Source organism: Channa argus, chromosome 18 (assembly GCF_033026475.1).
Source record: "Channa argus isolate prfri chromosome 18, Channa argus male v1.0, whole genome shotgun sequence".
NCBI classification, from domain to species: domain Eukaryota; kingdom Metazoa; phylum Chordata; class Actinopteri; order Anabantiformes; family Channidae; genus Channa; species Channa argus.
Genome location: NC_090214.1, coordinates 22499146 through 22511367, shown reverse-complemented (window position 1 = coordinate 22511367; position 12222 = coordinate 22499146). Strand labels below are relative to the sequence as shown.

Sequence of the window (12222 nt, the reverse complement as noted above, 5' to 3'; positions counted from 1 at the left end):
TTCTATTGTGAATAAAATATGGTTTGATGAGATTTTCAAATCATTGCATTCTGTTTTTATTTACATCTTACACGCTCAACTTTTTTAAATTGGGATTGTACTTTCTCATAAGATTTAATAATTTTAGTTTTTGGTTCAAGTACAAGGTGCTGTCACTTTTGGACTGAAAATCAGCATAGCTACAATACAATATTATTTGCTGGATTATCAATTATGGTGCCTATAAAAAGGGATTATAAATTAATTATTAAAGAAGAATACTGTGATGATTTTTATTTAGTGTTATATAAAAAAGTATATTACAATTTTGTTTTAATTTTTGATGTTTTAATAACAGTAGTTACCAAAAGAAAACACTGTTATTTCTAAATAGCTAATTTGTCGAACCGCCCTTGAAATTTACCAGTTTCAGATTGAAAAACAAATACTGATTACTGATACTTATACTGATAATTCTTTTTTAAATTTTGTCCTGCAAGGAGAGCCAATAACAGCCAATTCTGGCAACACAAAAGAAATTCTAAACTGATTTGAGATACTGAGCAAATTTTAAGTTTTGACAATTAAGAACAATATCCATTCTAACACAGTGAGCAACTTTACCACATTTGAAAGCCACACTATTGTTGCATACAGTATGTTAAAAGAATACCTTCCACAACACACACACCTCAGCAATTAAATTTCAATAATGTGTAAGACAACCTAATTTATTCTTTTATAGATGAAAAAAAAATCAGATAGGGAAATGTTTTTAACACTAAAGAGAGTTCAGAAAATAATTGATAATTATACTTGCTTTGTGTATGTACATATTATATTATATAATTATTATTATAATTACACCGATCTCTTTAGTAAAAATCTCAGTTACATCCCCCTTTTTTTAATCAAATATCTAAGCGAAAACATTTAAACTTAGTATCCAATAAGGGAAAACATATGAGCCGCATATTGTCAGGCTTAAACTACTTTTTAAAATTAAGTGTCCTCTGTTTCTCCAATGATTAGTTTTATTATGTTACAAGATGGTTATTACATTTTACAGCTTTGGTATAAATTTAAATTCAAATTAAAATACAGACACAATATACACAAGAACTATTTTGGTTAATTTTATTTAAAGCTACAGTGTGCAATTTACGCTAGCCCGAATGTGGGACTTATTCAGTCCACTTTGCTCTTCCCAGCTCTCCCTCTCCATGTTCGACACAGTGTTGCTTCACTCTTTATACTTTACCTTGGTCTACACAGCCCTTCAAGAGAAAACTATTGCTCTTCTCTTATTGGTTAAAGAGCTGAGCCTCACTTCAACACTTTTAGAAGTGAATATCTCCGCTTTGCTGCCAATGCTGTTCAATGACTTGATTGTCAATGATTATGAGAGGCCTTTACTTTAAAGCATAATTCTATTAAACAATTGCACACTGTAATTTTAAGCCAAGCCAGGTTATTTATCAGTTAGATCATAAACCCTTTAAAATGTTAGCTTCTTTTGTTATTGTACAAACAAAAAAGTAAACTGTAATATCTACCAAAAATAATTTAATAACTGGAATTTCATTGCACTAATACTGCTTTATTTCAAATAAAGGGCTTAACTAAGAGTTAACTAAGAGTACGAATTATCAATAGAGATGAGACCACTACTGCGCCATGTGAAAATAATGCATATTGTCAGGTCAGTCACATTTCATTTACTAGGGCTATGACAAAGTACTGCACTACAGAGAGATATGTCCAATCTCATTTCCCAAATTGGATGCTGTGTAAATTTTGAAAACACGTTTCAAAACAGGACAGAGGCAACAAATGAGTGAACAAACAAACAACTCCAAACAGAATAAATAAAAACATCTGGTGATTGACAACAGGCAAGTATCATGATTGGGTATAAAAAAAAATTAATTAAAAGAGGATCCCAGAGAAGCTGAGTCTTCGGGAGATAAGGACAAGATGATCATATTCATCACTCTGTAAAGACTGTGAATCAAAGACTACAACTTCAGTATAATGTTAGTAAGTATAGATAACAGAATTTGGTGGTTTCATCATGATCTACAGTTCACCATATTATTAAAATATATAGAGAATCCAGATAAATCTCTGTACAGAAAAGAGAAAGTCAAGACTAATACTGGATGCCCTTACCCTTGGGCAGCGCTCCATTAAATCAGACATGTTTCTTTAGTGGAATTCACTGCATGGCTCAGAAAAAAATTAATATATTCATATTCTCCAGGACATCCCAAAATGTCTCAAACGTGTTAAGGTCTGGACTCAGTGGTAGCAAATCCATTTTTGAAAATAATGTGTTATGCTCCCTGAACTACTTTTTCACAATTTGAGGCCAATGAAACCTGCCATTGTAATCTTGAAATATGCCACTATCAATAAATAAAATTCATTCAAGGAACCTGGTCATTCAATATATTCAGCTAGTCAACTATTTATTGCATCAGTTTAGGTAGAATACCTAGTTGCCATCTTAGACATAATAATTACTTATAATCCAATGGAAGGCTATTACTCATTTGGTTAGTAAAATCCAGGTGGCAACTTGTGTTGACCAGGCAGTGTATACTTACTTCTAAATAAACATAACTCTATGACAAATTGTGCCCTTTCTTGCACTGATTTGGAGCATTGGTTGTGCACCTCTTTAGAAATTAACAATACCATCCATACATGCGATGCATCCCTCTTTTTGCAGCTGGTGCATTATATGCTGTGCCTTGCAAAAGTATTCATACCCCTTGAAATCTTCCACTTTTTGTCACGTTACAACCACAAACGTAAATGTATTTTATTGTGATAGACCAACACAAAGTGGTACATAATTGTGAATTGAAATGATAATTAGAAATGGTTTTGAAAAATTCTTTAAATATGTATTCAGCACCCCTGAGTCAAAACTTTGTAGAATAACCTTTAGCTGCAATTATAGCTGCAAGTCTTTTGGGGTATGCCTCTACCTGCTTTGCACATCTAATGAGTAAACTTTTTGCCCATTCTGCAAAACAGCTCAAGCTCAGTCAGACTGGATGGAGAGCATATGTGAACAGCAATTTTCAAATCTTGCCACAGATTCTCAATTGGATTTAGGTCTGCACACTGGGTCATTCTAACACATGCCTATGCTTTGATCTAAACCATTCCATGGTATCTCTGGCTATATGTTTAGGGTTATTGTCCTGCAGGAAGGGCAACCTCCTCGCCAGACTCAAATCTTTAGACTCTTAACAACATTTCTTCTACATTCTGCATTTAGGCCAATGGACCAGTTCTTCCACATTTGTTGTGTCCCCCACAGTTTATTGCAAACTGCAAATGGGACTTTTTATGGCTTTATCAACAACATTTTCCAATGATAGATTTTACATATTTTTTTTTTATAATCTCACCCTGCTTTAAACTTCTCCACAACTTTATCCCTGACCTCTCTGGTGTGTTCCTTACACTTCATAATGCTGTTTGTTCACTATTGTTCTCTAACAAACCTCTGAGGGTTTCACAGAACAAGTGTATTTATATTGAGATTAAATTACACGAATGTGGACAAATGTATTAACTAATTAGGTGACCTCTGAAGGCTATTGGTTCCCCTGCATTTTAGTTAGGGGTATCTGAGTAAAGGGGGCTGAATACAAATGCACGCCACACTTTTCAGATATTTATTTGTAAAACATTTTGAAAACCATTTGTCATTTTCCTTCCACTTCACAATTGTCCACTTTGTACCACTTTGTGTTGATCTATCACAAAAAATCCCAATAAAATACATTTACGTTTGTGGTTGTAACATGATAAGAAGTGGAACATTTCCAGGATGTGTACTTTTGCAGGGCACTGTAAACGATATAGGCAGCAGCTTCAAATTTCAACAACGGTAGTAGAAAGTGTACTGAACCTGTCTACAACTACCCTCATCCTCATGGCTGCTTTTCTCTGTCATGAGCTCAAAATTAACTTAAAGTATTGCAATTGGTTTCGTTTATGACAAAAAATATACCCAGAAATACTGTTTCCTGTGTCACATCATTTAACAGATAAGGCGTACATGTTTCATGTATATATACAAATGTATATTAAAATCACTCACCTTTTAAAAAATAATCAAAGAACAAACATTGCTCAATCTAATTATATTTGTACAATCTGACTACATAAATTATCTCAGTGGGATTGGTTTCTTTTAATATTTAGCTCCATTTTTAAACATTTCTAAAATGTTTTCATGACATACATCTTTAGAGTAGTGTAGTGTTTATGCTCCCTCTCCCTTACATGTTCAAAGCAAACACCTTTGTCTGAGCAAAGCAAATCTCCTCAGTAGAGATGGCTGTGAGAGCAGGAGAAGGATCAACATGTGCCATGGCAGTCTTTCCCTTCATGCTTCTCCTCCCCCTTTGAGGAAGCAAGAGTTTCAACATGTCCTCCACATTTCAATGTCCACTGACATCAAGTTAAAAGGAAGTATGTCAGGTTTCCCCAACACATCTGTCCAGGCTCTTCACTGAGTAAGCCCTCCAACAATACAGGTTTGACTTGTTAATGTGATGTCTGAGCTTCCACCTACCACATTTGGGCAGAGAAGTCATGCGGACTAAAATAAAAAGGTTAAGAGTTATCTTGTAGCTCTTTTGCCTTGGTCAAGATAGTGTGGACATCTGAGATGGGGTAATCCTGAGAGGAACATCAGAGAAAAAAAAAATTACTCTGTATAAGCCTGCTGTGTAAATATGAAGCTTCTGAATTTTGTCTGTTACAAATTTCTCACCTGCAGTAATCTCATGTTCACTGTGAAGTCTCCTGCCAGTAACTTATCTCTGATGAGTCTGTAAACACAAGAAATCAACAGAAACCACCATTCACATTAGGGCTGCTCAATATATCATTTTAGCAGTGTCATTGTGTTATATGCATGTGCTGTGAGGCAAATTTAATGAAGCTACATGCAATTATTTGTTAAACAAAAATTATGACGTTTTGTGTTTGGTGTGCTGAAATGTGTTGCATAACCAGTGTTGCGCACAGACGCACAAGGAGGGCTGTTCATTGAACACGCACATTATTTCAGTGAATGGTCAATTGAACCTATTCTTTTGCAGCTATAAAAGTAAGACATGCAGCCGAAATTAATAGACAGGGGCGTCAATACAGTTGGAAGGAAGGGGAACATAATCCGATAGCCTTACGTAAGCATTGCACAGCAGACCAGTATGAGGAAGTGGAATCGGTCTTCGTCAGAAAACAGGGTATCCCAGATGCGAATTACATCTGGAAGGAGGAACTCTTGAGATAACAGTAAGGTCAGCCAGCGGAATGTGAAATAGTGAGGTTTGATGTTCTGCTCTTCCTGTGTGGACAAAAAAAAATTGAGACATAAAGAGGGAATATTATGTGAATGAATTTTTTTTGTTGCCTTAAATTGGAGATGTCAGATAATTGTAGGCCCATTCATGAACATTCGTTGAATGTTTGTCATGTTTGATGTGAACTGAATTAATCATTTTGTAAATAAAAGAATGTGACCGCTGTTCACACTGATTGAATGGAAGCAGCAATGCCAAAGGCAGTCCACACAATTTGAGCCGCCTGCATTAATCCTTAATTTCTACCATGGTTCACTGGGTGTGTCTATGAGTCACATTTGTAATGTGAGAAATCATACAGAGCATAAGTCCCCACATATGTTTTAACATGCACCACCCTCATCAACAGAATAAATATCGCATTGAAATTAAGTTTTGTAGGATGTAAAATTATGCAAATTAATGTGAACTGCATGTTTGGGACTGTAAACAAAAAAACTGAACAATGAACGTGAACAAGTTTTATTTTTAATCTGTTTAAACAGAACTTTGAGGCAGTTCTTGTGATAGCTTGACTTTTCACCATTTTGTGTAGGGCTGTTACTTTAAAAAAAAAAATCAAATAAGCAGTGCATGGAACCCTGTCAAATTATAAACTCCTTAAAGGGTAAGTAACAATTTTCAGGTATTTTTTAAACAATAGTGCCCATTTGAACTTAAATGGGTTTTGTATGCTGTAATGATTCCTTCTACTCCACCTGCTTCTGCCATACATCCCTTACAATGGGGTCCAACATCCACGGTTATTGTTATATACCCAAACTTTATCAAATGTAAATCTAAATGAGGTTTGATCATGATCAGTTCATTAAACTAAGTGGATATCTTCCAAAGTATAGGTTTTTTTTAGAGTGATATGTTCTACATTAAAGTTTTGAGTCATTGACATGACGACACACCAAGCCAATGTCAAAGTAAACACTAAGATCAACTCCTAAATAGCCATCACTTTTTTTCTGGGCCAGTCAAACGTTACAGCCAACGGGCATCAGTCAATTCAACACGCTAAATTGTCCAAAAAGCCACCAACAGGGATCAAACTATTGCTAGATACACTGAAGAAACTAGGCTAATGGACAATCACCAATGGCCCAGTGTTAGCCAACTATTGGCCTAGCATATTATGGCCCTGACAAAGGATGAAAGTAACAAGTGAATTTATACTAAAATTACTGCAACTCAGAAAGTTAAATCATTTTAAAGGTTTGATTGTTGGCTTTGATCCCAACACAAGTACAGCAAGTTATGGCTTTCTGTGTTCATATGGGCACCTGTTCGAAGACAGACCCAAACAATTTGAATGTGAATCCATCCCTTAAGAAATTAGCATAATTGAAGACACAGGAAGTTATTACAGAACCCTCCCAAAACAACCACTGTGGGAACTAATACGTTTAAAAAGGGAGGGCTCTACTGACATTGACATTTGTTTTTAGAAGCACCAGTGTCCCTAAATGGCAAGAAATCCATGTAGGGACATTTATTATTTAAAAAAAAAATGAAAAATATATATAATTTTCTGCATAAATTATGGTTTATATTTTAATCAGGGGCACTATTGAGATTAAACTTTAAACTATTAAAATTGTTTTTTTTTTTTTTTAGATATCTGCTTATTATTTAATGGCTATTAATGCATCACTTGGTATTGCTACTGTATCTATCACTACGGTCTTGTTATTCCATTTGTCCACCACTGCTTGGTCCAGTTGGTTGACCATTACGACTTTGTCAGTCTGTATCAGGAAGTTCCTTAGGATTTTAGCGCTTTCATTATCAACCACCTTTGGAGGTGTGTGTACATATGTGTGTGCGTATATGCGCACACACGTATAAATGTGTGACCGGATGAGCCAGGGACTGTATCAACAACTGCGAGAGAAGATATAACCGCTCTGTTCCGCTTTGTTCCATGAAAGAACCATAACCTGTGATCTGCTTTAAAGGTCTCCTCTCTTCACCTAATTGGAAGCACAGGATTTAACAGAATTTATGTAAATATTTTAAATCTTACTTAAATTACTCTGATTAGGAATCAGTACTCAGTTTAGGAATCGGATCCTTCATTTGCTCCTTTTCTCAATGCGCCTTTTCCGCCATCAGTCTGTAAGCTGGGATTTATTTAGCAGTATTATTATCTCCTCATAGGCTACTATGTTTTCAACATAAATGTTCAGTGTTGTATAGAGCAGTATATTTTGAACTAATCTAATCATGAAAACTAATCTAAAGCTGTTTTACAGAATGTTCTCTGATTAATAAACTACCAGTGCAATCCTCTGCCTGTTTTAATGATCATGTGTTAGTAAGTTCCTCATCTCTCATGTGTCTGGTTAGTCAATTTTCGAGGTGAGATGGACGTGAACAAGGATTTTAAGACTTTAAAAATCCCGTCCTGCGCAAAACATATTTAATAATACTGGGCTAATTAATGAAGCACCAAGTGTTCGGTGTGGATCATCTCTGCAGCATTGTCTCAGTGTTTTGTACCATGGCGAATTCCCCCAAAACCATCTTCTTTACAAAGGTGCTTGGGGGGGGGGGGGGGGGGGGGGGTAACCATGGAGATGATCTCATACCTATGGTGTGAATGACAACTTCGTTTAAGTATGAATGAACACCACCAAACATCTGCAGGCATCAGGGTGGTTCTGCTACTGTTCTAGTTTTACAGCCAGTCAAATTTTCCACACTGCTCATTGTTGTGTTGCAAACTTGCGAAAGAAGCAGATTTACTGAGTTCCTGCTTGTGAGAGAAAAAAAAGCACCATGTTAACTGGAATAAGCTAAGAGTACAAACCTCCCTCACACGTTTGTCCTGTTCACATTAGTATGTTCTCCTTTATGTACACAGCTAAAATCATCAGTGGTGACTTCCGAAATATAAACTGAACATTCAATTTAATGTAGCACTGGTAATTTTGCTGTGTACCTTTATACTTTTGGTCAGGCTGAATGTGCACTGTTATTAACATCAAAGACAGTTTCCACTGGTCAAAGTGTGTCTCTGAAATAGGGACACAGGCAGCCACTTTTAAACTTTGTCTGCCCTTTAAGGTGGGGGAAAAAACACAGACACAAATACAGAAACTACTGTAAATATAATCACTTTCAGACATGCAATGTAATTCTGATATTCTCCTGAACCTTTTAGGAGTGGGTGTATGTGTGAATGAAAATGTCCAAATAAAACATTGCTGATTATATCCTACGAGCCCCAATGTCTTATTATGTGCGTGAGCTCACGTGTGTAGCATGCTGCTCTGTCCAAAATAATTTGGAGGATTAAAAGCGATCAAGTGGGCGTGTTATTGATGACGTCACTCAACTGCCGTTGTAGTCGAGTGATTGAACCTTTTGTTAATAGTCATGTCTAAACAGTAATTATCTGTGGGATCGCTTGATGAAGTCAGATTAATTGCAACATATTTGGGTTCCTTGAAACTTTGTTTGGGAAAAGTTGAGTGTAAGCTGAGCACCACCTACTGTCATAACAAGCAATTAACTTAAGAATGAAAAACTCAGAGACTGACACTTTGAACAGCTACATCTGTATTAGATTTATTTTGTATTAATTTTTAGACTAATTGTAGATGCCACTTTAAAAATTTGACTCTCTCTTCCTGAATTGCTCCATGTTTACATGTTGCCTCCTAATATTGTCTAACCTGAACACATAATAAGTTTGAGTTTAGTGGTTTTATCCCAAATATACATTTGACGCAGCATTTCTGCACTGAACAAGAACAGCGATGACAGAAGAGATTTTGATTGAGGCTCAAAGCTTTTTGATTTTAAATATAGGACCATAGCAGTTTTTCTGTAATTGTTAGTTTATCCACATTGTTAAATTTGTTCTAGATCTCGAGATGTGGATCTCTCCACTCTGAGAAGGAGAAGGAGTTTCATTGCAGGGAAAGTAACCATCCTTATTTCAGCAGTTTACAGCTAGCTCATGTTGCTCATTTTTGAAAGTAATTAAATTTGGAAGACAAAAGCTGGTGTCACATGAAAATCCGGCTGCTATCTATACTAACCCAGCTGTCTACAAGTGCTGTCAATGAGGTTATCATTATCAAACTATTTTTATTTTACGATTCACCTATGTATGTGCCAATGTCCACCCAAGTCTTAATAAAATTAAAACTAACATAAAGTGGCCCGTAAGAGTTCAAGTTTTAAACATTTAATCATCGTGTTGGTAGAAACAGGAGAGGTGGGGGAGACCCCAGACCAGCTGAACTGAGACTTGGAGACTTCCAAGTAAAGGCTTACAGGCCTGGCTACCCGGCTTAAGCGGTACACTAGAGAAGTGGAACCTGCGATAATAAACTGGAGTCAAGTAGGAAGGCCTGGACAGCACCAGGCCCTGACATGAGCCACACCTACTGGTTGAAGAAATTCACTCCATAAATGCTTGGCAGGTCAAATGAAACAGCTACTAATGGATGGAACCCACCCTAAATAGTTAATTGAAGGCCATACAGTCCTGATACTGAAAGGGGGCGGTTTTGCACTCTTGTTGTTTAGGGTTTAGGAAAGAACAGAACGCTTCAAGTGAATTTAGTTCTGATATCTTCAGTACTGTTTGGAAATTTTTTGTTCTAGTATTTTCATTTATACTCTAATTGGATTTCCCAACTCCAAATAGCAAAAATTTAAACTCTGAAAAGCTTTGATCTATAGATCTATTTGATCTATGTAAGAGACTTACCTAACTCAAAATATCCAAACATTTCAGGAACACCTAATAGCTGCTTGGAAATTATTACAGTGTTTTTTAAAAGTTTTATCTAAGGAAGATTTTATTTTTTATTTTTTTGCAGTGATGGGGCTGAACCTCCTCTGCCAGATCATCACCAAGAGTAGTTAGGGATACAGAGTACGGAATAGAGCAACCATCTCCTCTACATATAAGACATCAGTTGTATGCCAGGAATGATCAATTCACTGACTTGGCTAGGATAAGAATTGTCATTCAGACAGGATGTGGTAGGATGGTAACAAGGAGAGGAGAGTTGTCAGAACCGAGGGCATTGTACTACCATAAACCAACATAATAGATGTTGAGGACAGCTACAAGTTCCTAGGGAACCCGCAGGCAAATGGGAATCATGAAGAGAGTGCAAGGAAAGCAGCAACTTCCAACACTGTACTCTAAGCAGAAGGAAAAAGGCTAAGTTAGCATCAGAGACACTATCTAGGATGAAAAAAACAAAGATCCTTAAAAAAAACTAGGAAGATGGCCCCAAATGATGATGTGCTTAGTGAATACCTCAGGTAAGTAGAGGAACAAGAGAAGGAATTGCAGGAATCCTCGTAGAAGAACACACCCCTGCACTGTATGTACCACCAACAGATAAAAGTGGTTGATATCAAAGAATCAAAGCTGGACTGAAGGACAGCATAGAGGCAATAATCCTGGCAACACAGAAACGGGCTCTAAATGCAAGATTAATAGAGGCTGGGGTCTATATACCAGACAGGACTCCAGGTTCAGGGTTTGCAAAGATGCCCCTTAGACAATCCAGCACATAACAGCAGGGTGCAAGATGCTAACAGGAAGGGCATACATGGAATGCCTTAACCAAGTGGCTGGCATAGTGTACAGAAACATCCCAGCCAACAGGCTGCAAGTCTCAAAATTCAAAATAGGATACACCTCCGTTGTGGATGAGAATGACCAATCTAAGGTCGGTCATTCTACAGACGACCAAATATAGACCATCTTACAAACACAGCTTCCCTAATAATTTTTTTGTCTTTGTAAGATGGTATGTACATATATAGCACTTTTCTACCTTTCTAGCTTCTACCCAAGGCAATTTGAAGTTGCTTCACATTTAGTAGTTCACACTTACACACCTATGATGGTGGCTGCTCTGCAAGGTGCTGGCCTGCTGAGCAAATTGAGGTTTACAGTCTTGCCTAAGGACAGGAGGAGGTGGGGTTTAACTTCTTTACCACCTGAGCCACTGATGCCCATGTATAGTAAAACCATTAACTCAGATTTGGTCGAACAAAACAAAACCTTTGTTGCTACACTGAGCTCTTTTCGGAATGTTTGTAAGTTTACACACAATATAACCTATTAATTAATCAACAAAATAAATCTACAGGCACTGACCTAATTCATACATATTCAAGTCAGTTTTATGACTCAGATGTGTGCTGCCAATTGGTAACAGAGACTTCCACTGTGCAGAAGGGGAAACTGATAACAGCAGACAACAATAGGTGTGAATCTGTGACTTGATTTCAAATTAAATCACTTTTCTAATGGGGGCAGCTAAAGAGAACAGTTTAAAGCTTTAGAGGTCAAACAATATGAGGGAAGTTGGCAGTCGTCAGTCAATCACTGGCTGTCTAGGTGGTGTCCAGGAAATGATATGGGCTACATAGATACCTGAAAAAGTTTTTGGGGAAAACCTAGGTTGCTAAGGGGAGCTGGCATCCATCCATCCATACTTTAGATGGTGCATCTCTCTTGTCCAGAAATATGGCTGGTTTCTTTAGACAGCCAAGAGTAATTCAATTAGTTTTTTCCAAAATCTAAATAAACTGACTCACACCCTAGACCTTGTCCTTATATACGGAATTGAAACTGAAAGTTTAACAGCATTTTCTCTTAATTCTATACCCTTACGGATATAGTTCACAAATTCGCAACTTAAAGCAGGCAACATGAAAGTTAGAAAGGAAGCAGCGGCACTAGGTTTGTTTATATATTCCAAGATTCCAATTTGTTCATGGTAATGATGTATCCTTCACAAACATAAAGGTTAGTTATGGAGTTCCACAAGGCTCTATGTTAGGACCAATACTTTTTTCTATGTAAGTCTCCTAT

At 36.7% G+C, this 12222-nt stretch overlaps 1 protein-coding gene across 2 annotated transcripts in view; it reads right to left on the bottom strand.

Annotated features, from left to right (window-relative positions):
• Positions 1–995: 995 nt before the first annotated feature.
• Positions 996–12222, bottom strand: part of tbc1d13 (TBC1 domain family, member 13) — a 29259-nt gene continuing 18032 nt past the window's right edge. For both annotated transcript variants that reach the window (XM_067484072.1, XM_067484073.1), the window contains 3 exons: positions 5199–5359; positions 4781–4838; positions 996–4686 (listed from right to left, as the gene is read on the bottom strand). In XM_067484072.1, the coding sequence (XP_067340173.1) occupies positions 4621–4686; positions 4781–4838; positions 5199–5359 (285 nt within the window). In that variant the 3' untranslated portion in view covers positions 996–4620. The remainder of the gene's footprint in view (positions 4687–4780; positions 4839–5198; positions 5360–12222) is intronic.